Source organism: Cavia porcellus, unplaced genomic scaffold (genome assembly GCF_034190915.1).
Source record: "Cavia porcellus strain 051 isolate PalLab524CR breed Dunkin Hartley unplaced genomic scaffold, mCavPor4.1 scaffold_14, whole genome shotgun sequence".
Lineage (NCBI taxonomy): Eukaryota > Metazoa > Chordata > Mammalia > Rodentia > Caviidae > Cavia > Cavia porcellus.
The window spans coordinates 61,622,973-61,648,930 of NW_026947497.1; the positions used below are offsets into that span (position 1 = coordinate 61,622,973).

At 46.5% G+C, this 25,958-nt stretch overlaps 2 protein-coding genes across 21 annotated transcripts in view; one reads left to right on the top strand and one right to left on the bottom strand.

The window, feature by feature from the left end:
* Positions 1 to 1,473: 1,473 nt before the first annotated feature.
* On the bottom strand, positions 1,474 to 11,857 carry Higd1a (HIG1 hypoxia inducible domain family member 1A). Of its 2 annotated transcripts, none has more exons than XM_003476868.5 (4): positions 11,722 to 11,857; positions 6,055 to 6,173; positions 3,195 to 3,329; positions 1,474 to 2,510 (listed from the first exon to the last, which is right to left on the bottom strand). In XM_003476868.5, exons 2-4 carry the CDS (start codon positions 6,149 to 6,151, stop codon positions 2,461 to 2,463), a joined length of 282 nt encoding a protein of 93 aa, XP_003476916.2. In that variant the 5' UTR covers positions 6,152 to 6,173; positions 11,722 to 11,857; the 3' UTR covers positions 1,474 to 2,460. The 2 variants fall into 2 exon arrangements, with proteins under 2 accessions (XP_003476916.2, XP_005006882.1); XM_005006825.4 differs by having other exon boundaries at positions 11,585 to 11,751.
* Positions 11,858 to 11,903: 46 nt separating this feature from the next.
* Positions 11,904 to 25,958, top strand: part of Ackr2 (atypical chemokine receptor 2) — an 80,094-nt gene continuing 66,039 nt past the window's right edge. For 10 of the 19 annotated variants that reach the window (XR_010051559.1, XR_010051546.1, XR_010051549.1 and 7 more), the window contains exon 1: positions 12,031 to 12,350. Coding sequence is in view for 1 of the 19 variants with exons in the window: in XM_063260982.1 (XP_063117052.1) it covers positions 15,986 to 16,168 (183 nt within the window). In the remaining 18 variants the exon portion in view is untranslated. Of the gene's footprint in view, positions 12,003 to 12,030; positions 12,351 to 15,969; positions 16,169 to 25,958 lie in introns of those variants that run through there. The other 9 variants (XM_063260983.1, XR_010051547.1, XR_010051550.1 and 6 more) reach the window with 9 other exon arrangements.

A 25,958-nucleotide genomic window follows, 5' to 3' on the forward strand; every position in this document is an offset into this window, starting at 1 on the left:
CCTGTGCATACAACCTAATCCACCATGCTCTTCAGGCGGCAAACCTGCTCCTTTCCTCTGCTGAGCAGCTCCCCTCCGCCTCAGCACTCCGCCCCTTCTCTCACCGGCTCCAGAGGGATGAGCCCCAAGTGAGCACTTATCTACACAAAATCAACCGTGTGCCCACCCATTAGAACAACGTTCTGAACTGTGAAGAACATCAATCCAAAAAGGTTATCAAGACTAATATTATTGGGGCTGGGGATTTAGCTCAGTGGCTTAAGCGCCTGCCTGGCAAGCGCAAGGTCATGAGTTTGATCCCCAGCACACACACACAAAAAAGACTAATATTATTGAAGGTACTGGACATTTCATTTCTCAACCACCCAAGTAAAAACAAAAATCAAATTACTAACCTACAGAAAATGTCATGTGATTTAGGTTTTTCACGGCAATATTTGTAATGTTTTCAGTGAAACCATATACTAAGAACTTTATGTCTAAATTGTTTTTACTGTGTAACGGCTAGAGAAACATATCTGAATCTGCAAAAATGTAGAGCACTAGTCCATGTTTTTTATTTCTTTTCATTTGTACTGTATGTTTTTCTTGAGGACACCATTCAATCATTGAATTGTCAATCAAGAGATTACTAGGAATCTAAAGAGAAAGCGGAACATAATTAACGGAAGAACCTCCAAATGGAGCATATTTCTGAAACTTGTCCCTCTAAGGCTTCTTGTTTCTGAGATAGCAGGATGGTCCACACACCCTCAATGTCTACGCCAAGAAAACAGGTGTCAGGAATAGTACCTTGCACTTCTGCAGAGCTCTAGTGATCTCAGTTAGGACCACAGAAATTAGCCCAGGCTCTTGTTTTAGACAGGAAAAGAACAAGAAACCCCTGGCATGATCTAGGTGACAAGAATGGGGAGATAAGACCAGGTTGCCAAGTCCTGCACATTTTCTTCACGATGATGACCACTGCCACACCAGCAAGTTTCACATGGGCCGGCACTTAACTCCCTAATGCTGGCTAGCATCTACTGCATTACTTAGCATACCTGGGAGTTTCTTTCAAAAATAAAAGTGCTTTAAAACCTTCTTGAGGAACAATCTGATCTGATCCAAATGAGGGTGGAAAAAGTACAAGCACTGGCAGGGCTCTACGACATGACAGACACAGGCTGTCAATCTGACTGCCAGGCCCCAAGGCAGCCCCGCACTTCCAGGGCTGGGTGGCTGGATGGCTGCCGCCACTGCTCCTGCCTTGCCTGCTCCAGGCTCTCTAGGTTGTCAGGAAGCTCTGCAGACATCTAGAGCTGCGTGTGGCGCACAGCAAAGGCTCAGTCCACTGTGCCCGCTGTCTCTGTTCCATGGCCATCTTTAACTGTACTGCTGCTAAGAGAAAGAGGCATTCCTGTCTTGTGATCTAATTTTTGTGCCCCTCTGCACAATAATTATTTTTGCAATTTGAAATAAATACAAGACATCTGATAGTTCACCTACTTTAATAACATAACACATATACCACGTTGTCGCCGTGGAATGTAAGTTCAAGTTAGATAAGGGGATTTTACAAATATTTACAACCATCCTACATTGTATTCAAGTTGTGTATAATGTGTGACCAAATCAGCTTGCCCATAACCCAACTCAGCACTGCCGTTTTGGGTAAAGGGTCTAATGTTTACAGTTCTCACAGAGGAAATGAACATTCTGCATACATTTAAAAAGTGTTCCTTTATCTGTGCATTAGCCTTAAATACTTCTATTTCCAGATGACAATTAGAAATTATTCTAATACAACAGCAGCAAAAATATAATTCTACAATTATAAAAGAGCTAAACTGAAAATCATGGTTAAGCTGTTTACAGAATGTGATTTACAAATGTGATTCTGAAATAACTACTACTTCTATGCAGCTCTGATGTAAGTTTTCTAGGTTTGAACACACACACACACACACACACACACAGGTCCGGTGGGGGAGGGTTTGTAAGTAATATCTCATGCGTATTTTGAAAGAGTTCGTCAAGAGTCAGCCAATCCTAAGAACTGAAGTCCTCTCAGCAGTCCGCAAGGCAGACAAACGACAGCTGAAATAACAGCCAGCAGAATCCCTACACACTGTGCAGGGCGTGTGATACCTGGCAGCAGACCGGGAGCACTTCAGGGCTGGCCTGCTGAAGACTGATTTTGTCATGAGGGCTTAGGGACAGTGGACCTTTGAACACTTTCAAATGCACATGGGTGACCTGTTTCTTTCATGGTGACACCGCGAGTGACGCAGTTAGTGAACTAGTCACCACTAACTTTGGGCATTAAGTATGCGAGGGAAAAAAACATTATTCAAAACATTGTAATCTAGTCTGAACCAACTCAAGTGATTTATTTTCGATACAAATTCGTAACCTAGACGTGAGATGTCTAACTAAGCAAGCGCCTTCAAAAAGACCAAGCAGGCATTTCTTCTTCTTCTAAGGTTTAGGCTTTGCCCAGAACTCCCGATACAGGGAATAGCCCATACCTGAAAGAAAAGAACACTGGTTAAGCATTGCGACATTTCCTTAACATTAAAAAAAAAAAAAAATGAAACACTTGGCAGAATAGTGAACAGCATCACCTAAAACTATCAGTATAGACTGTAAACGGGGGAACAAGACCCAAGGAGTATTACTTTTTTGTATTCTTGAACAACTTAAATTTTGGAAAAATTTTTAAATATAATTCATTCACAACACTGTAGTTGTTTTAAAGAACAACGAATACCTAGCATCTTTAAAATGAGGCAATTTTGTTATATAATTCCAGATAAATAAATCAAACAAAGGATGTTACTATTCACACTTTTAAAAAACACTCTCTTCTACCTTCAAAGACTCAGTAAAACAGCAATCACACGCCCTCCTCAGAACACGGATGTCACCACCAGCCCTGTCTGCATGGATCCCTTCTCAATGAAGTTAAGTCAATGGTGGAAGGAATTTTTCCTTTCTTTAAAGTCTTAGAATATATCACAGAATCTCTCTTCCTCTCGCTGTCTATATGTATCAATGGATATCATGGTAAACAATGTTAGTTATTTTTATTTTTTTTGCATGAAAACAAGTGATACTTGAAGACTGCTTCAGTGTTAACTAAAACCCACCGCACTGTCCCATCTTAAAGAACGGCACTGACCGCAGATTTGAAAACCTCCCTAGGAACCTACCCAGGGTCATCGCTCCCACGACAAAGCCCTGAGCCGCCACGCGCATGTGGATCAGGTGCACGGACATCTTTGTGTCTCCCCGGCTCTTCAGCCGGTATAACCCGTATGCCACGATTGCTGCGAAGCCCGCCATGCCTGCAAAACCAATGGTCATGGGGCTGTTAACGTGCTGCGGGAGAAAACCAGCCAATTCTGTCATCAAATCGATTTACTTTCTATTATTTTTCTGAGGGCTTACAGTATCCTTAACTAACTGATCTGAGGAGCTTATAATTTTTTTCCTCTCAGAAACAAAATCTGTAACTCATAGCAAATAGTAGCAAACCCAGAAAGTCAGGATTACCTTTTAAATGTGGGTTTGTATGCCTGTAACCCCAGCACTCTGGGAGACTGAGACAGGAGGATGGCAAGTTCCAGGCCTACCTGTGAGACTCACTGACCAGCCAAACCTTGTCTCAAAACAAAACAAAACAAAACAAGTCTATGTGTTTGTGGACCTAACAGATACATTCCCTTAAAAGAGCATAGGGGAATTAAGCTAATTAATGATGATTACAACAAAACGAGTGTGGTATCTTCAGTTATGGGTGAACTTACAGCTCTTGCTCTCTGCTCTGCCTCCCTCCCTGCAGGTAATCAGGTAATGTAAAAACCCTGCACACTGCATCACTGACACAGAATTATAGATTCCATGCAGAGCCAAGGTCCATTCATTTTTTTTTTAATCGGTACCGGGGATCGAACTCACGACTGCCTGCTTCCAAGGCAGGCGCTTATGCCGCTGAGCTAAATCCCCAGCCCCGGTCCATTCATTTTGATGGCAAAACATTCACAACAAGACTGTGTGTTTTCAAAGTACACCACTCATGACCTCCTTCCTGGAGGAATCATCCAGTCAAATAGGAAGAGTGAGTCAGAGCAGTGCAAGAAATAAAGTACCAGCTGGGCACAGGGGCACAAGCCTGGAATTCTAGCTTTTGGGAGGCAGAGGCAGGAGGATCACAGGTCCTCCTGGGTTCGTCACAGCCCAGCCTTGGAACCCTCTCTAAAAAGAAAGAAAGAAAGACAGACAGACAGACAGACAAAAAAGGAAGGAAGAAAAAGAAATGAAAACAAAAGAATGGAAAATGGAAGGTATAATGTGTGAGATACAGTGGTGAGCAACAGAGCCAGTAAAACACACTGGTTCCTTCAAAATGAGTGCAATACAGAAAAATTCGTGATAATCTGGAATTAAGGTTATGACTGCTACAACAAAAATATGAGTGCTGAAAGTCTTGAGTTAGGAAATAAATTTATGTTCATCTTAATAAGTAAAAAAATCATATTCTCTAAAAAATGTAAAAATATTCATTGGCAGTATTCGAAGAGAACTTCCAAATCATTACAAGAAAAAAAAAAAAAGAAAAGAAACATCAAGTAGACATACAGAAAACATGAAGTAGATAGCAGAAATAAAACTAAAGAACTTATTAGGATAAATATGAATATAGGTTCACTTCCTTTACAGGATTCAAAAAAAACCCTGGACACACACTTTACATAGGAGATAAAAGTATGCCATTAAAGAGTTAAAACATCTTAAGCTATTAAATAATCAAGTCAATAGAACAATAGCATACATGAAGCAAAAATGGTTAGCAACACAGGAACACTAAAGATCAAATAAAAAGTTAACTTGTCTCTTTTAGAAAACTAGAGTTGAATGATACCATTCAATAAACTTAAATTTAATAAAATTAAAATTTAAATTTAATGACACAAAATTTGAATTCTGAAAAAAACTATAGTCTTGAGTCCATAAAACCCAAAGCAAACAATCAGAATATAAACAGTCACACAGCCCCACTGCTAAGCACTGAGAAGTCACATACCTCCCAGGGGGTCTGGAGGCCAAAGCAGAGCCCTGCAATTAGGGAGCTTGCACAGTTCACTAGCACCCCGAGAGACAAGAGCAGTGGTTCTTGGAATAAGCAACTGTCAAACCCCTGGTCAGGTCAGAGACAGAGAAAATGCGTACAGCACAAACCACAGAAGCGAGACTGCACTGGAAGAGGCGGGAAATCAGCCTGGGGGCACCCATCAGCTTCCCTCCCTGTGTATCTTCTAGGCTTAACTTCCCTAGGTCTTGGGCATTCCCAGATGCTTTCCCTATCATGACAATAACCTTTTCTCTTGATTGGTTCCAGTCGTTTTTCTGTATTTTTTCATGTCTAATGCAAATGTTTAGGGCTCCAAACTACAACAGCAATGTTCACAGGCATCGCTGGCTTATTCCTGACTTTAAAAAGAATGTTTCTAGAGTTCCCACACTAAGTGTAGTTGGTATTTGCTTCTGGTTTCCAGAATCAACTCTACTCTAATATGCTGATTTTTCATTCTCTAGAGATCATGTCATTTTACTTTGTTAATCTGTCTCACAAGGCCTTCATGGGCACTGCATGCCTATGTGACTGTCCCTAATACAACCTGAACACAGGTGTGGTGGACAATGGGTGGCAGTGCTTGCGTCAGACACTGTGTGACTCCACTGGGCGTGAGCACATGGAAGCTGGACTTCACATCCTGCCGACTTTAACCTGTACCTTTCTGTTCTAATCAACTGTAAGTGTGACTGTAACAGAGTCTGAGGGTGGTCTTGGAATCCCCCAAAGCATTATCCACCGAAAACAACAGAATGAAATATCTGAATATACAAAGAACTCTTATGATGGGATTTATATCATGCCAATCAGAGCATATTTCAACCATAAACATGTGCAAATAAATTCTGTCAGATTATGCTCCATGACCAAGTGCACCTTGCGTTCACTGTTTTACACTGATGGTACACTTACTAGAATGCCTAGGACAAACGTACCAATAGGGACAAATGGCGCCTCTTTAGCTTTCCGGATAAGTTTAGATCCCTGATCTTCATCATATGAAGAAAGAGAAACATCTGTGTTGCTTGACATCGTGACTGCTTGAAGAATCTTCCTGAAAGAGAACTTCTATGAGGTTCAGTAATTAGAGGCACCTACAACGTTAATAATAAATACCTGAATGAACTCAGAACATCCTGTTTCCATGAAAAACCTGCTATTATCCATGAACTTCAAAAAATATTTCTTGAAATTAAGTGTTTTCATGTATAGCCACTTTTAGAGTTATATACAATATCTTTTTTTTTTTTTTTGGTCTTTTTCATTTTTATTGGTACCAGGGACTGAACTCACGCTGCCTGCTTGCAAGGCAGGCGCTTATGCCGCTGAGCTAAATCCCCAGCCCCTATAATATCTTTTTAACTGATTATTAAAGAGGGCAATTTTTTAAAAAAGTTAAACTTTCATCAAGTACAATACCAGTTATTAATTACCTGGCTATCTTCATCTCTAATCAACTTCAACTTGACAACGTCTAGGTACTCAAGCCACAGCTGTAACCCCTACTGCCACTCCAGTACCATGTGGGGAACCCACTAACTAGTGTTAAGTGTGGCTAAGCGCAGGCTTTGTTGCTTTCAGCTGCTGACTTAGTAACTCCGACAGCCGCCTGGTTCCAATCCGGCTCTCATCGCTGCCTAGCTTCCAATAATCTCCAGTTTGGTAAGAGTACAAAAATGTTTGTCTTATTATTTATTCCTTTTAGAAATAAAGACTTATTTTAAATAATGTTGCTAGACAAGGCTCCTTTTAAAGGTTACATTTAACTGAATAAACCACATAGCCTTGGGGTTATCATACATCACCTCAGCAAAAAACGGAACTTCTTACTAAACAAAGTGTCTTTCCAGCCCAGATCTGCCTTCTCCTACATAGCTTCCTCACATTCCTCAGGTATCTTCCAAGAAAGGCAAGATACTAGTCTGACAATTACATGAACAAGAGGGCACGTAGAAATTTTTATCTCCATGGTCAGGAGGAGCAAAACTGCTCGTCCCTTTCAGCATCTCTTGTGCAGGGACGTGGGCATTCACCACCACAGGACAGTAACAAACTCAATTCACCTTGGTCACAGAGCTGTGTCTTCGCTTCCCCCTCACACAGCTGTGAACTACCAGTGCACTTGACTGATAGGTAAGATAAGGGAGTCAAACACAGTATGCCAGGTTCGAGTCTCTGGTTAGTCTCAGTTACGACAGACTCCAGTCAACTGCGGGCCCACCACCTACAGAAACCTTCACTTCACATTTTCCATGTGCATCATCACACTTGCCCTTCGAAAGGGAGTCCCTCATGCAGCAGCCTGCTTCTGGGGGCAGGGAGAGCACCTTTAAAGAAAATGCAGCTCTAGGGCCTGATGGTAGCATGTTTAGTTTGAAATTTTTCGGCCCACATCTCAATGCCACTGAAGAGTCAATCTTGGCATCCAACAGAGAAAAAAACCCTTAGCTAGATAAGAGAAAACGGAGAGTGGGACTAGATCTTTTCGTTTTTGTATTCCCTTATCTCCTAACTGACTTAAATCTTCTCAACTTTTATTATGTACAAAGTTCAATAGGCTCAAGGAGCAGGATGCTCACTGTATTGAAAAACTAGCAAATAAATACGAAAACAATGGTTCAAAACTAGACACTGTTGAAAAAGAGAGACGACAGAGTGTGGTTATCAGTATAAGAGAGAATGAGAACTGAATTTAGACCGATGATATCTTTAGCTGAAGGTCTAAGGTCTTTGACTAAAGAAACCACCTACACAGACTAGAAGGAGCGCCTAGACCCGATTCTTAGGCAGACACATTTATTAGCTGCCTTCCAGTGCACGCACGAAGTCCTCGGTACAAGCTGTGCTCACTGCACATCCTTCATCTCCCCTCCCTGCTACACTGAACTCCTCTGCGATACGCTCTCTGCTTCAAGCCTTTGCTTCCTACCTCAGTTTTCCTCTTTCCCCATCTTCTAACTCCAGAAACCTTCCTGGCTAACTCCTTTTTTTCAGGTGTGCACCTTACTCAGGCCTCTGCAAGTCTTCTCTGATTCCCTATGTTTATGATGAGTGTTTTGGTGATGAGGTCCTACAGAAGCCAGTACTATCTTTCAGCACCATCTCCCCTCAGTTACTTGTTTAACTGCTTTTGTTGCTGGAATCCTGGAAGTTAGAGCCTATACTTGCTCTGTTTATCTCTCTCCATGACCTGTTGCAAGGTCCTGTGTATAGCAAGTACCCCAAAATGTTTGAGTACATTTAAAGTTATGTTTCTCAACCATTAAGATTATTTTCAATCTTTTCATAGTAGCTGTCCTTATCTTTACATATGCTGAAATTGAACTTAAGAGACTAGACTAATATCACTCTGTGATGGTAGTTATTATTGTCTTCCCCAATGTCAGATCTTGCAGACCTAAAAAGCCTTCATCATCCTGTAATGATTTGATTAGTTCTATAATATGCAGTATGTATTTAATGTGTGTGAAGATGGGGACAACTACTTGGAAGAAATTAGAGACAATTAGATAGACAGTGAAGATCTCCAGTGGACTTGCTTTGAAATCTGTATTTTTTTAAATTGGTTTTTTTTTTTAAACTGTTTTGTTCTGTTTTGATATGTTTAATCTTACCCTCTTTAAGATATAAAACAAGTGTGTAGGACTGATAACCATATTACTAAGTTTTTGTTGGATCATTGAGCAGAACTGTTGGCAGTGTCACTATTTGAATGTCATTTTACATACTTTATTTTTGTAACCTGAACAGCTATTTCTAAGATGACAATATGTAACTTATCAACTGGCGATTTCTTACCATTTATTTTTCTGTAATTCTGTATTATTCCTACCCTTTTTTAATCTCCATGCATTTTTTCTTTCTCTTTAAATAAAAAGATTATTCTCAAGTTATGTATTTACAGTAAGAAAGTTACACATCTGTAGTTTAATCAGTTAAAAAGGCAGACTCCACATAACTCAGTGCTTTTCTCATCCAGTTTTTCATTTTGTCTATGAAAAAAGAAATGATGGCAACCACAAAACAAAATGGTCACAGGCCACAATGCTTTTTATTTTTTTTGAATATATTTATTATAGAAAGAAAGCTTCTGTCTGAAATAGAAGGGGTCCCAGTGGGCCCCACAATGCTTTTAAAACTAAACACTTGTGCAGTGTTTTCCTGCTTTGCCTAAATCATTCCTAACCTCAAAGAATCACTTGATGAGTCTTTGAAAGAAGAGAATTGATAGTTTTCCCTCTAATTATTTCAAGTGTGCATGAATGTCCAGCAGGTCTTACTTTCAGGAGGACTGAAGACGACTGCAGTATCTCTTAACTCTGCACAGAAGAATAGAAGAAAATCTGCTCTTCGCTCCTCACCTGTGACACAGACACTGGAGTTTTGTGGGTAGAATGTTTGACCTGGTTTCCTGTGGCTAACAATCAGGGCGTGGGGAACTTGTGATCATTGTTTGCTTTAAAGGACCCAGAACACATCATGTGCACATTTCTGGATAAAACTAGTAAAGAAGAATATTTAAAAATCCAACATATATCATAGTTGTCAGAAATTCTAAGTTCTGGTCCAGGGATAAAGCTCAGTGGCATAGGCACCTGCCTGGCAAGCACAAGGTTCCAAATCAATTCCTGGTACCAAAAACAAAACAACAACAAAAAATCCTATTTCAAATTATAGCTTTATAGCTGTGCGTGGTGGCACACTCCTGTAATCCCAGTGGTCAGGAGGTTGAGCCAGGAGGATCGTAGAAAGTTCCAGACCAGCCTGGGTTACAAAGTGAACTCAAGGCCAGCCTGAACTGCATAGTGTGATCCTGTCTCAAAAAGATCAAAAAACAAAAACAAATTATAGCTTTATAATCTTATAAATTATGTAACTCTAATGTATATGTCTGAAACATGTTTTAAACATAAAATTTTGATTATCATCTCAATTACCACCTAAAAGTTTCCCAAGTATTCAGGATTTACAGCCATTTAAATTCAAGGTGTTACTCTTTTAAAGGTTCAAGGTCAATAACCTCAAACGATGTAACTTGAGAGTTATACATGAACCAAATGATTACTGATGTCTTCATTTTATAGGCAGGGAGAAGGTTCTAAAGGGTTGTATGAATTGCTCAACACCAGGAATACATCTCTGGCAGAGGAGGATTAAAATCCAGCTCTTCTGATACACAACCCAGGGTCTTTTTAATTGACATATTAGTAAATAATCAATCTGACAATGCTGGTACAAATTTAATCTGAAAATATAAAAGTCCATTCCTCAATAAGAGCCCACAATGCTGTTTTGATTTGTAAAGAATGTGTAAGTCATGCCTAAAGTTAAATGGAATCTTCTTCCCCTAACTCATCTAGCAATTTCAACTATCATCTGAAGTCTTTTCACTAGATTTTGCTTTATTATTTCGTCACCCTGATTGATCCATATCTGTCAGAAAGCCAGTCAGCTGCAAAACACAGCACAGACAACCAGACATTGAAAGCCAATGTGTAGAATTCTAATTATTCTTTGTTAAGACACCACTGAAGCTGGGTGAGGTGTACTAACAAGATCACGAGGAGTTGGAGACCAGCCTGGGCAAAACAGTGAGTTCAAGTTCGGCCTGAGCTACATAGCGAGACCCAGTCTCAAAAATTAAAAAAAATTAAAAGAACCAAAACCAAAACAAATACACACACACACACACACACACACACACACACACACACACGCTGAAGACCTTTCTGAACCAAAACAAATCTCTCTCTCTCACACACACACACACACACACACTAAAACCAGCATCCGGTGAGGTCACAGGCTGAAGGATCTTCATGGCCTGACATTTTGGCCACAAGGAGCTGCTGTCTACTGTAAGACTCGGTTTCAAACGGAGTTTGCATCCGTCACCTGTCGGCTTGCTGAGGACGGCTACCGAGCTTAGTCCGGTAGAGTCAGCTTCGAATCTGGGCGGGACCCAGGAATGTACTGCGAGGAGCCCCTCCGACGTGACAGCAGAGCACAGAGAAGCCAGGAGACCCTGAGTTCACAGGATGCACTCGCGGCCCATCTGAAGCAAGGAACCCAGGACCCGCTTGGATCCAGACACCTGTCCTAAATCAGAGCGCCCCGGCACTTCCGGAAGCAGGCTTTCTGGGGACCGCCCCGCGGAGAGACCGAGCAGCTACCCCGGAGGAGACAAGCGCCGGCGAACACCACGCTGAATCGCATCCCTGGGCTTTCCTTCCCGCCGGCCGCCGGCAAGTGCGCTGGGCAGGAAAAACTTTTCCCGCTCCATGGACACACCGGCCGAGCAGAGCGACCCGTCTCCGCCTTTCCGATGACCTTGTCGGGCTCCGCACCCCATCTCTGTCCCCGCCCGCTCTCCGGAGGCTCCGAGCCCCAGAGGTCCGCCTGCCACCACGCGTCCTCCCCTCACCGCGGCCCGGCTTCACCCCGCCGACCCCGGCTTCCGCTGACCTTCGCCTCCGCGGGACTGGAGCCCTGGTCCCGCCACCGAAGCGACGCCCTCTTGTTCCAGGCACCGCCCTTCCACTCAGGACCCTTCCACGCTTCCCCCCGCGCCCAGGTCACAGGGACCCTCGCGCCTCACTCACCGAGAGACACCTAACACCTCGAGCTCCGCCGGTTCCTGGCCTCAGCCGGTTCACGTCCACCTACTCCCTGTCCCGCCCACAGCCTTCGCTAGCCAATCAGAAGCCGGAGGCCGACACGACGGCAAGAGCGCGTAGTGCGTGCGTGTGCGCGCTGGGTGGGGCGGCCCGGAACGGGTCTCAGATTGGCTGGGCACCGCGGATGGGCGGGGCTCTGCGTCCCGGCTGTGCTACGTGCGCGACGTGGGAACCGGGCGTGTAGGACCTGGGTCAGGTCTCTTGAGGTTGGCCGGTGTCCCCAGGGTACCTCGAGTTTGCCCCGCCCTTTCCTCGCCCTTTTCTTCTCACAGCCTGCGGGCATGGAGGGTCTAGGGGCGAGGGGTCCTGGGAGGCTGGGTCGCGGTGGGCGCACGCGCTGACGCCTGCGTTCTGTGGCGTCCGCGTTAGGTGGCGGGGGCGCCCTGCACCGCGGGCAGGGTTTCGGGGAGGTGGGGGCGGCTCTTGCCTGCACTTGGCCTCTGGAGACGGGCTTCTGATGGTCACGGAGCAGATTCCTGAGTGGGGCTATCTGTGCCTGACTTAGCTCGCAGTATAGCAGAACTAGGCAGACTGCCAAGTGCTGTGGCCAGCAGGTGGGTACTAAGTGCTGTGATCCACGATTTTAAAAATCGTCTGCGCTAACACACGCACGGGACGCGTTTTCATGCTACAGTGATAAATGCGAAACTCCGTGTCTTGATTGTGTGGGAGCTTTCATTCCTTGAAGGCACACATCTTGCCTCCGTGGATACTTAATTTTGTGCTCAGTGGGAACTCATAACGGTGGGTGAAGAAACGACTTGCAGGGCCTGAGAGATAGATAAGCATAATCAGGGACTCTTTCAGGATGATTAAAATTCAGGAGCCCAGCTGGGCAACATGAAGGTGAAGCAGAAATCATACGTTCTTTATTGCTGGGAATACAAAGTCTACCAACAGCAGTGACCAAGGCGTGTTCCTTGCTGAAGGAGTATATACACCTCACAGTAGTGTTCACTAACTTGCTGGCTTCCAGGCAATGGGGTAATGGGGCCAGGCGGAGCCAGGTGGAGGTCACTTTGGGCTTCACCTCTTAAAGTGTGACATTTTTCACTTTTGCACCGATTAAGCCAATTGTTTTAGACTTGATGCTGATGGGAAAGATGTTAGGCATGCTGGTGTGTGTGCCCTCGTCATCCCAGCTCTCAGGAGTCTGAGACAGGACACAAGTTCAGGCCAGCCTGGGCCAAATAAAGTCATGTAGATGTTAAGTAGCAGAGACCTAGGATTGTAAAGTAGGAGTTTTGTTGCTCCTCCATAATTGGGAGGCATGTTGTAACAGCAGGTAATTTGTAGGACATAGAAAAGAATTGCATTTTTATACATGCTGAACTCAGACTCAATATTACACAAACACACAGTATGCAGCTATGACTGCAGGAAGATACACCCTTGTCCCCCAAACTCTTTCTCTTGAGGGCACTGTTACATACTAAACAGACTTACTGTTGGTCTGATCCAATTTGAAGTGACTTGAATTTTGGAGAAGGAAGACTTTATCTTTTGACAAAAATGTAACCACCCTGTTGGTTGGGTTAAGAGAGAAAGGTTAAGAAAGGCAGAGAAGAATGTCACAGGAGATTAGACAACAGTACTGACATATTTCTCCAATTCTAAAATAATGTATTGTTTAAAAAGTAATATTTTATACTGAGATTGGTTACAAAGTCGGTGTAGCTTTCAGTCAAGTCTTAATGTCTGAAGTAATGAGATATAAATCAGGTTGAAACAAAGCTACTTTATGAAATTATTTAAAAAGACTTGTTTTGTGGTCGCATATGCCTGTAATCCCAGCACTCAGGAGGCTGAGGCAGGAGGATCACCAAGAGTTCAGGGCCATCCTAAACTATATAGCAACACTGTGTCTCAAAAAAAAAAAAAAAAAAAGGCTTGGTAAGCCAGCTTCACTTTCTCATTGTTTTGAATTAAGACTGACACATCATTTGCCTTTTCTTTCCCTGGGGGTTGTACAGTACACAACAGCCCTTGTCTGGCTAGGAGTGGCACAGTGGGACTGAGTTGTGTGGCAGGATCTTGATGAAACTAGGGATGGGTACAGTTTTCCCCCCAGTTTTTCAGATCTTCCAAACATTGCTGTGTGAGTGAGCCAAGATGTAAATGTTTAGAAATGGTTTAAAACAGCACATTCTAAACTTTGTCTAAAGATTTAGAGTGTGTTAGTTATTAGAGGGACTTTAGGGATCTCCTGGGCTATTTTTTTTTTCCTGAGGCTTCAGATTTTGAAAATTGGGATAGTTTATCTGGCATCCTTCCTGGCAGACTCTGAATAACAAGTCTGAGAATCCGTTCCAGGTTATGGAATCAGATCTCTCAGTATTGTGCTGTCGTTTAAAACTAGAACTTTTAACAAAAGTGGTAGGTGCTTTTCAGCCTTCCTTTGATTCAAATCCTAGTTGTGGTGAGGTGACTGATGGTTACATAATGTGAACTGTAGTGTTTTGTTGGGTTTGATTGCAGTAAGGCTCTGTAATTTATTTTACTTAGCATCAGGGACATTGGAACAGCATGTGAACAATAAAAGTGAGACCTTTTGCAAGGAAAAACTTGTTCAAGAGCCATAGTTCAGCCTTGGTTTTAGTTTTTTTATGATCTGTTTTAAACACGTCTGGTAAATGGATAATAATGTCAAATGATTTGCTGTGCCTCATCTATTTAGAAATAAAAAGTAAAGAAATTTTAACTTTAATATATTGTTATTCTTTTCTGCGTCTTTGAAATACTTCACTGTTTCAAGAGTATAAAAACTCACAACCTCCGTATTGTTAGAAAGTTTTATTTTCTTTTTCTTTCATGCCCCAACAAGGAATAGAACATGGAATTTATTCCATAGTGAGATGTTTTTAGTTTTCATGGCATAATTAATGACTTTAGCCTCATTCTGGCAAACTTGAATTCTTTTTTTAAGTTAGAACAGGTTCCTATTTTACCCAAATTGAATGTGATAACTAAGGAAAAACTTATGTTCCGGTCAGATAGAAGTTTTGTTTTCTGTTTGTATGAGAAATTTTCTTTCTCATTAGTAGAAACTAAAATCTTGGTAAATGCTACTAAGTACTGCGTCTGAAACATAATCAGATGACACAGGACTTTTTTAAGATGGAGATTATTCTGCATATTTTATTTACTGTGCTAAGGAAACAACAGTGAGATTGTGTCTTTCATAACAGTTACAGTTAGTAACAAATACGAGATGTATTGTTTTGTCTTTTGAAACTACTAATGTAGAGACTTAAAATGATTGGCCTCTCGGGTGTTAGATGATCTCAGCTTGGTTTTACAGAAGGACAGCGTGAGGTGTCTGCAGACATGGCCCTGGTGGGGGCACCTCCCTGGCTCTGCTTCACGGAGCTGTCAGGCATAGTTGTGTCTACCACAAAGGAAAGAGACTTCTAAACTCAGAGTCTGTTTAGGCCAAGGCCCACCTTAAAGCTGCATTGGCCTTTCTTGACATCCTTTCAAAATTCTGTATCATGCTGGGCGTGGTGATGCACGCCTGTAATCTCAGCACTTGGGAGGCTGAGGCAGGAGGATCCTTTTGTAGCTACAAAATGAGCTCAAGGCCAGCTTGAACTGCAAAGTGAAACCTTGTCTCAGAAAGACAAAAAAAAAATAAATAGAATTTTGTATTTTTGTTTTAAATGATTGTTAAACCTTTTGAGATGATTGGTTATATCCACAGTCGCCTGAGTGGTCATTGAACATGTGTCTTGTGCCAGCTACCTGAACTGGACGCAAGGTAAGGACTCTGTCCCTGCCCAGAAGTAATGTGTAGTCTGAGTAGGAGACAGAAAGGGACAGACTGTCGGGCCTAGATGGGGCTTGCAGGTAGGGGTCTTAGTGGGAAGAGCAGCTTCAAAGCTTTCTTGGAATTACAGCGTGAGGACAAATACCTGGGAGGATGTCTGGGAAAGAGGACACGGGGTTGCAGCTCAGTCGTGGAGGACAGCGAGAAGGAAAAGAGGAAGCTGTGACTAAAGCAGCCTTAGAGTCGTGGGAAACAGGCCTGGGTCGTGTCCGTGAGGACCTCACTACTAATTAAAGAACTTGAGTGGCTTCCTGTTAGATGTCAGGAAGGGTTGGAGTGGGAGGTTGATGGGGAGCCAAGTGCCTCTGAGGCCTCGGGGTGGGGTGGGGTGGGGCTGTCAGCCTGGCTAGGCCAGTCTTCTGCATGGGGGACTCAGACTACGGTTTGCTCTGCTGCTTGGAGTTCTGTGATGTTGAGCAAGTTACCAAGACACTGGAGCTCGGCTTCTTCAGTTGTCCAGTATCAGACCCACTCGACAGCATTCACGGGAGTGTTAACCTGCGTAAAACATCCTGCAGGCAGCAGGTGCTGCATGAGCTCTTCGAGGTACTTTTGTGCTTTGCCTGAGGTCCTACTTAGCTAATGTATGGACACAACTGATAATTGCATCGGTGTGTGTTTGTGTTTTCAAATATATTTGTTAGGTGGTTTTTCTTTTTTTTGTTACTGGCAGTTGAACTCAGGACCTTGTGCTTCCAGGCAGGCACTTATGCAGCTCAGCTATGTCCCCAGCCCCTCAAAGGTGTTTGTTTACTGAGGATTTGCATAAAAATCCTAAGTATCGCATGCCCACAAATGGCATGGTGTACTTTAGCAGAGAAAAAGCAGAGTTCGCCTTTGTGTGTGTGAGCACACACAGTACTGTGGTGCTAGAGATTGGACCCAGGAGTGTGTACACGCTCAGCACAAGCTTCCCCCCGACCTGTACCGTGGGCCCTAGAGTTTGTACATTTAGTTTACATGGTCTCACACTTTTATGTCACTGCTTTAATCAAGCACATAAAATGTTTCTCCATCACTAATCAAAGTGACAGCAGGATCTATGTGTTTATGCAGCAGGGAGCTAAAACCCCTTTAACATGTTATCGATCTGATTGTTCCACTAATGAACTTAGCATGATTTGTTATTGTTGTTCTGGGCAGTGGAAGACTTACAAGTAGTAGTGAGAAAAGGGTGGCATGGACGGGGGCTGGTATGGGCACCAGGATTGCACTGTGCTTGTGTCTGGCAGATGCGGCTTTGCATAACAGCTTCCTGAGCATTGTGGCTTTGCAGTTACTAAGCTTTTCAGAACCCCCAACTTTCTGTCAACAAAATGGGGATATTAATGCTAAGGAGCAAGTAATTAAATGAGCGTATGTCAGACTCCAGGAACAGCGGTGGGATGTGATGGATGCGCAGGACTTGCTGGTTCCCCTCTCCAAATCAGTCCCTTGCCCTTGCTGCTCTGTTTCCAAGGCGTAACCAGCAGCGCAGCCTCAAGAAAACCATTGCCTTTCTTCCTTAGGCCTTCAGGTTTCTCCACCCTGCTCTTTCCTTCAGTCCTATCTTCCATTCCTAGCATCAGTGCTGACCCTTCTGTGCTGAGGGCACGGAGGAATTCTGCCCGCTTGTTCCCGCCCCGCTCCTGTGCACTGACCTGCAGCAGGCAGCTGCAGTGGGCATTTCTTCTGGCCCTGAGCGCCAGTCAGACAATGCCCTGGGGGTTCCATCTTTTCTCACCACCTGAACTACCAGCTTTTTGCTCTCATTTATAATTTTTGCCTTTCTCATCTCGGTATAGGCTTCCCACACTGTTCTTCTGGGGAAGATTTTGTTCCCCAGCTTTTGTGCTGTTTTCCTTTCCCCCAGGTGTGGGGGCAAAAATGTGCACATCTCATCTGCACTCCCGCTGCACTCAGCCGACCCGCTACTTCTACTCCGGTCACTGCACTGAGCCGACAGTAGTGTGGGACAGTGTTCCGCGAACCCGTCCCTGTCTCAACCCCTGCCTCCGTCTGCATCCCGTCTTCTCTTCCTCCTCCTCTCCTGGGCTGCTATCCTCCTGTCTCTGAATTCTCTCCCTGCAGCCCCTAGGTATCCACGGTGTTCTGAGGCCCTGTGCTCAGTCTCCTTCCTGCTTGCCTTCTGCTCCTCTTGGAGTGGCTGCCTGCACCTCTGTGATGCTGTACTCTCATCTGCCTGTTCTCTTCCTACTGCTCTTCTGGCCTGTGTTCCAGACCTCCATTCAGCCCTTGGGACGTCTCCATCTTGGTGTCCCACTGGCCCTGAGTCCATGAGTCCATGGCATCAGTCACCACTGTCCTCCCCATCCTTACTTGGCATACCCCTCTGCCCAAAGCCTGCGCTCTTGCTGGGGTTCCCTGGCTTGGCTGGAGAGTCAGCTCTGCATCCCATCACAGATACGAAGCCTGGGTGCCCTTGAACCACCGCCTTGCTTTGCTGCATCTGAGCAGAGATCCGAAAGGGAACAGCCATCCTGCAAAGAGACGGCCTGTGAGCTCAGCACTGCGAGTGCTGGCAGAGAGGTCCTCTGTCCGAGGACCCGGGCCTGAAAAGGAGGGATGTCTGCCTCGCCTCAGTCTTGACGCTGATGTTTTGAGTGTAAAGCTGTGAGGCTGTTACTGAGAAATGTCCTGGGGCGTTGTAGCTTCCCAGACTCCTTTGCTCCTTCTTAGTCCTTTGCGGGGTGGCAGGGAGCTGGCCGGGGATGCTGAGCACTGGCTTTTCTTTCCCGTGTGTGTCTTGGGGACCTCCAGGAGTGGGGTTACAGCACAGCCATATCTTTTTGAAATATATGTGTGATTTTATTTCACATACTTTGCCACTAAATCATGTTTTTCAGTAGATTATGAGTAGGCAGAACTTGGTCTTTTGAACACTTAGGTGTAAAAATTTAAAACCTATAATTTTACATAATCTCACAGAAAAGATTCAGTTTTCTAATCTACTCGTATGAGACCAGATTACACAAAACAGCGTTACTCACTGGCAGCAGAGCATCCTGTGACCACAGGCAAAGCCCACGTTCCAGTTCCCATGGAAGGGATTGCTGAGGGCTCTGGGCCCCCTCGCTGCTCCTGGCTCAGGTGTTGAGGGCTACTGCTGTGTGTGGACGCTGGCAGCAGAATCCCAGGGTATCTGGGCTGGCAGCTATTGGCCAGGCTTGCCGGCTGGGGTTAGCATGTGGAAGGGCTCCAGGCCACCTCTGCGCAGGGTGAGCAGCTGTGCATTGAGGTGCTGGCCATCACCGCTTGGCCTCCCTTCTGCCTCTTGTGCTGGTGGTGCCCACACCAGCTTTCCCAGTAGTGATGCAGAGTGACTTTTATGGCCCGTTAATTCTGTTGCCGTTAATTCTGTTGAGCCGCCTCTTCCTCTTCGAGGAGCTCCTGCCACACTTATAGCACTACAAACAGGCTTTTATTGAGTGGCTCTGCCCTCCTGCTGATTAGGAGGCACCGTTTGTTTGTCTTGACAGCTTAATGAATTGAGGGCTCATAAATGTGGCCAGTGTCTGAATTAGAGTCAGATCACCAGAAGGTCAGGCTAATGGGCTCTTTTGCCAGCCATGAACTAGCAATAATGTTTATAGCTCTAGAGAAAAGTAGATTATGCAAACAGTTCATACTGGTGGCTTTAGCAGGACTCTGTGTGTTGATGTTTTGCTCAGGGACAGGTTCCTATTTCAGGGAAAATCAGAAAAGAGGTTATCTGCCTGGCTCAAGCAAATTGATGTTTAAATACAAGCCACCAACATGCTTCTGCTTTTTGATGCCTAGAAGAGTTCTTTAAGGATTAGAGATTCTACAATAACAGCAGAATGGAATGAGCTAGTGCATGTGGTCTGTGGCCTGTGGCCTGGTGCAGTGTGACCGGCCAGGGAAGACCACACGTGGACGGTACAGTGTGAGCTGCCTGCAGAGAGTGTGGGAGCTGGTGCTTCGGTGCGGCCCCAGCAGCTTTCAGAGGTGGGGAACCATTCTGGCTGCCGCACACTTGTGGTTAACCCAGGTCTAGAGTCCTATGACCCATGAGTGAGTTGTCCCTGGCCACCTTCTCCCTCTCTAAGGAATAACTATATCCAGTATTTCCCATCAGAGCAGCAGGGCTGCACACAGCTGTGCAGAGAGGTGCCGTGCTCCGGGCACACTGTTACACACTTGACACACGCCCTTCATAGAAGGCCTCACCCCCCACAGGCACAGGTTCAGCAGGAAGTGATCTGCTGGGTTTCCAGAGTGGCAGCTGTAGGATGTGAACACACTCCCAGGAAGCTCGTGCTTTTTCTGGAACAGTCTCCTCTATCTGCTTAGTCACCTAGGCTGGGCTCAAACTTGAGATCCTCCTACCTCAGCCTCCCAAAGTGCTGAGATGATAGGCGTGCACCACCCCACCTGGCTACCACGTGTTTATTCATCTTCCATTGCCAGAAAACTGTTCACACACCTTGGGAAAAGAAAAATAGTATGGTTTTTCAGCAACTAGTGTCACCCTCGTGTGGGGGGCCCGAGAGGATGTCATGTGTCACAGAAAACCCACTGCACTGCTGCCCTTAAAGAAAATCCATATGCAGCAACCTCAGTGACCAAGGTCACCCCGGCCATAGTCCGCAGCCCTAACAAATGTCTGCAAGCTCAAGCTTTTGGCCACCATACTGGGCACCATTTCCTGTTTTGTCTTTCCGATGCTAGGATTACAGGCCCACCATTTGTAGAGGCCAAAGGTCATCTGTATTAATCTCACCATATCTTCCTACATTTAGTATTAAAATGTTTGTAGCACTTTTTCTTTCCCGGAGGTGTGTATGCCCTTTTGGCAGACTCTGCATGCGTGTGTATATTCACACATGCATGCATTTTCGTATGGGTCCGTATTATAGGCAGGCTTAGTATTACAGATGCAGTGCATATTGCTTGGTTCACCGCGCTCTCACTGACACGTGTGATGACCCCTCCTTTTGGACTCCAGCCACCCCGCGTGTGTGAAGCAGTGTCTCACTGTGCTTTTGACATAGGCTCAGCTGTTCAGTTGTTACTGAGACTCGCTCTGCAGCCTACGCCCGGCCTGGCTTGGAGAGGGTGCCCTGCGCACTTGCGGACTTGCATTCTGCTATGGCTGGAAGTTCCACTCCTTGGACCTTTCATAGTTCACCCTGTCCAGACAGTGTCTTCTGTCAGATCTTTCTTACTCTGTCCCCACAGCCAAATCGGTGCAGGGAATTTGGTAGAACTCTGTCTCTAGGTCCCAAAGCCCTTCTGTTGTTACTTTAAAGCCTGGGACTGCAAGGATGGACGGATCCAGTGGTCTCAGCCCCTCCTGGACTTCACGCTGCAGGCTCTGTGTTCTGGCACCTAGAGCACCTGTACCTCTGTGGACCCAACAGGGATGGGGTGTTCACACAGAAAGGACTGGGGAAGAGCCGTGGTGGAGCGCTAGGAGTTTGGACTCAGTCACTGTACCTTTCCCCAGCATAGGCAGGAGACTCAGAGTGTGAGGGTGGATCCTGATTTCCAGTGGACTGCGTCCCCATAGGGAGTGGCCCCAGCCCTCCAGTAAAAGTCTTAATCATGGTCAGGCAGTGGGGGAAAGGGAAGCCGCCTTTGGCCTCCTGTAATCTGCCCCATAGAAATTGGAGGCCCGAGGGACAGGAGAGCCTCTGCCATAAACTCTAATCCTGCTGAGATAAGCAGAGGGTGCTTACATAGCATCGTGCTTTCTGAAAATGTGGCAGGTTCTCCCCAGGGTTGCTTCTGGGGGAGTCAAAGGAAGTGTTCTGAGCCGGGACCACCTGTGTGTGTTCTGGAAGGCCCAAAGCCATGAGTTGGGAGAGGTGACTTCACCCCCAGGCCAGTTACACTTGGGCTAATTCAGGACAAAGACTGATGATTATGGATAATCGGGTTTCTTGGTTTCTAGGTTTCTTAGATGATGAAGGTTAGCAGGGCAGAGTGTAAAGTGGTCTCCAGTGACCTCTGACTGTGGAATCAGAGGGACACAGCACCTGCCCTCTCTGCAGTGCACATGGGATAAAGCAGAGACAGTGCAGTGGCCCACAGTTGTGTCTAATAGAGGACTAACCCCAACACTGTCACTATAGCCACTGTGACCAGGTTTACTGACAGCTGGTTCAGGGAAGAACAGGAGACCATCAAGCTGCCCTAACAGGGAGGAGGCAAAGGCCCCAAGCTGCTCTGGTGGGAATGGATTTGGTGAGCGATGGTGGCAGTAAAGGTGAGCTCTCGATGGAGAGGGGGTAGGCACCAAGGGTGGCACGAAGGCCTTTTGGGTTTCAGGGTACAAGGGGCACCTTCCGTGGCAGCAGAATCCCCGGAAGGTGACACCTGTGGTCTCTGCAGGAGGTGGGCACAGGAAATCACTGTCCATGGCTCCACACAGGCACTCAGACAGATTTGCTTCCGGGTGCAAAGAAATCGCACACGTAGTTCTGTGTCCAGGTGGTGGCCTCAGTGAAGTGAAGGCTAAGGCACTGGCTGTGACTTCCCAGCAGGAGGGGCAGGGGAGGGTGGGGAGCAAGTGAGTCACAGTGCCTAGTGCTGATAGCAGGGAGCCAAGCCGGAGCCACCTCTGCTTCTGTTTCCTCCACCTCCCCAGGCCCAGCTGTTAGCTCCCTCTCTCAGGCTTCGACTTTGCAAACAGAACAGCGCAGGACCCACTCTGGTTTTGTGGGTGGGGACCCTCAACCCAAGGAGCCTGGCTTTGCCACAGCTGCTCCTGGCAACGCCAGGTCTTCCCGTGGCTGGGACCGGGCCCCTGCCTGGAGCTCCCACGCCTGGAGCTTCCCTGTGCCACGTGGCTTTGCTCTTTGAGACTCCTCATCGCGCCGGGTGGGCGGCCACAGGGACATGGCCTCTGCAACCCTCTTCTCGTGCCTACCCCCACCATCTAGATTGAGGTCACACATTGTCAGACCTGAGCACTGGGCCACCAGACACGCAGACTACTCTACACACCTCTAATGGTCTACTAAGCCCAGGGGGGGACCTCTTCAGACTTCTGTTTTCAGTATCTGCTCACAAAGCCGCCCCTGTCCCGTCCCCTGCTGAAGGTGCTGAGGGCTCACCCTTCCTCCTCCCATGACCGAACAGGAACCCAGAGAGGGGGGCAGAAGTCGTCTTTGGCTGTGTCCAGGTGTCTAAGTGTGGGGTTTTAATGCATCGAGAACCTGCAGGTGCCCGTCTCTGGCCTCTGATGGGCGAAGAGGGATTCCTTCCTTCCTTCTACCATGCAGCCTGTAAAAGGGACAGAATCTTGCATTTAAATTGTGTCAGTGCCCCTAGCTCACCCCCCCATTCGGCATAGTCAGCAAGATGCAGGGCAGCAGCCCCCCCAAGGGGAGGTATCCCCAAGAGGAGTGGAGCTGTAATGTGTGACCCAGCAGTGCACACCAGGCGGGATCTGCAGTGGCCCTGTTGCCTCTGCCTCATGCAGTGAGGCCCTGGCTGGCTTCTTTCCCTCTGGCTCAGGTAGCTCCAACCACTGAGTTGCTGGTCTGAAGGCCTGGACCCCTGGGACCCAAGCCCTCTCCTCTCCTACTCCTGCATTCAGGTGCCTTCTTGCTTGAGGCCAGACATACTCTGGGGGCTTCCTGTCAGAGACAACGGGGCACCAATCTTTCTCAAGCCAGCCAGTGTGAAATGTTTTGGTTCCCATATTCGCTATGATTTAGGTTTGGAGTACCCCTGGCTCAATAGCTGTGGTTTTCTGCCATTTCCTGAGATGTTTAAGGCAAACAAAAACAAAACAAGCAACCCAACATGAAACCACCTGGGTGGCCAGAGTCTGAAATCTGTGAGAAGAAAGGCTTTGCTAGGCATGGTAGGGCCCGCCTGAAATCCCAGGACAGGAGGCCGAGACAAGAGGATTGCCCAGACCTCGAGGCTAGCCTAGGCTACATAGTGATTCTCAAAAAACAGGAAGATGCGACTTCAGAGAAAAGGTGAAAGCTTGACTGCTACCCACACCCAGGAGAAGTTGTAAAACCTCCCTGAAGATGTTGGGAAATGCTTTTCAGTGAGAAGCCCTTTATGGACTCTAGCAATCCCCAACAGCAAAGGGTGCAGCCTCAGATGGAGAGGAAGTGAGCCTGCTGCCGCCACTCCTGTGTTTCACCTGTCTACCTGTCTGCTGGCAGTCTTTGTAAGAGTTATCACACCTGTAATCACAGCATTCAGGGAGGCTGAGGCAGGAGGGTTGCACACTGCAGCCCAGCCTGAGCAATTTAGTGACGTAGCAAAAAGCTGTCTCAGTAATGAAAAAAGTCTGGGGACATGGCTCCATGCCCAGGTCCTGAGCTCAGTCCCCAGCCTTGAAGAAATCTTATCAGCATCGGGCACCAAAGGGTACATTTCATCCCTGCTGCTGGGCATTGGGTCTCTGATTTCTGCCTAGCGCACTCCAGTTGTGGGCAGTCCCTGCCTGGCAGCCAACCCCTGTGAGCTGCAGTCACATCACGGCTGCAGTCACACCGGCTTTCAGGCTGTGTCCCGTCATGAGTGTCCTCTCTGCCCAGCATGTTTGTTTACAGGGCTGTCTTACTCTGTGTAGGAGCAACTTCTCTTTATGTAGTTAACACATCTTCAGAGTAAATCCACCCCTCCACATTTCTGTGGGTACCTTCTTCCTCCTTACCTTTCTTGGGCCATGAAGCCCAAATTGTGATGATTATTGTTTAAAAAATCAATCAGGTTTTGGCAAGTTAAAAAACACCTGAATGTATGGGAACACAGGTGTCCTATTGTTACAAGAAATTACCAGTCAGAAACTGTATCTATGACATGGCATTTAGAATGGTTCAAAGGCTCTGTATTGGATGGTAAGGAAATTATCACTGAACACTGGGCACTGCGGTTCCTGGAAAGCCAGAGCCAGCTCTTCCTTCCACAGCATCTGTACCCACATTGGCTGAGGAGCAGGAGGCTCCACCTTGGGAGGCATTAGGACCGTGTGGGTTAAAAATCAGGTGCCAGGAAATTCAGAGACAAGGGAAAAGGCAGCACCGAACCAGCCATTGGCTTAAGGAATTTAAACACGTAGGCTGAGGCAGGAGGATCTCAACTTCAAGTCTTACCTGGGCAGCTGAGGCTCTGTCTCCAAAAGGGAGGGTGCTGGGAGGTACAGTGCTCTGGGGTTAGATCCTCCAGCCCTGGAGAGGAGGAGATATTATTTGGGCTCACAGTTATTACTATTTTTGGTACTGGGGATTGAACTCTCCACCTTGCACTTAGCAGGTAGGTACATGAGCTGCTGAACTATATCCGCAGCCCCTGGCTCATGGTTCTTAAGATCGGGCGGCCACATTGGTCTGAGCCTCTGGTGGTGGTAGCACAGCATCGCAGGTGTGCAGCGTGGTGTGGGCCAGGGAGGGAAGGAGGAAGAGCGGGGCACCCTACAGCCCCCTCTGAAACCCCAGAGCCCAGGGACATCTCCTGAGCCCTTCCAGGCCCACGGCCCCTCCTGTTCTGCTGTCTGAGTTCCAGCCATGCAGCACTGCTCACACTTGAGCACTGCTGGAGTCAGACCTGGCCCCTTGGGCTCAGTGGCCACACAGGGCTGGGGGCTTTGTCTAGAGCTGTGTGTGGTGGTGGTGGTGGGGCAGTGCTGGGGATTGACCCCAGAGCCTCTGTACTGAGCGCATCCTGGGCCCCTTAAAAATTTGTATTCTAGGGGCTGGAAATTTAGCTCAGAGGCATAAGCACCTGTCTGGCAAGTGCAAGGTCATGAGTTCAATCCCTGGTACCAAAAAAAAAAAAAATTTGTATTCTATTTTATGTAAGATATTGAATATTTAGCTCAAGGCCTTCCCACTGAGCTACCTCCCTGACCCTTTTTATTTTGAGATAAGATCTTGCTAAAACACTAAGTTGCCCAGGCTTAGTTCAAATTTGCAGTGCTCCTGCCTCAGCCTCCCAGAGTGCTGAGATTACTGGCATGCACGATCATGCCCAGCAGGGTTGTGGGCAGCTCTAGCCTGGCAAGGCCAGAGCTCTGCAGCTCTAGTTTGCAAAATCTGAGGAAAGTCCAAGCTCCTTGCTTGTGGGGGAATGGCAATGGGTTATTCTCACCTTTACTTGGGGCTGAAGATTTTGGTTCTGGCCCTGAATTCAATTCAGGCAGAGGGAGCTCGGGCTGGGGCAGTGGATACCATCCCCCTCAGGCCCCTTTGAGGGCCACCCCAGGGCATCGTACCTGGCTGAAGAGAGAAGGGTGGGACTGCTTGTGCGCTGGACTCACGGAGGGAGGATGGGGGAGGGAAAAGGAGGAAAAGGGGGAGGGGGAGGAGGAGAGAGGAGATGGGACAGCGCCACCTGCTGGCAG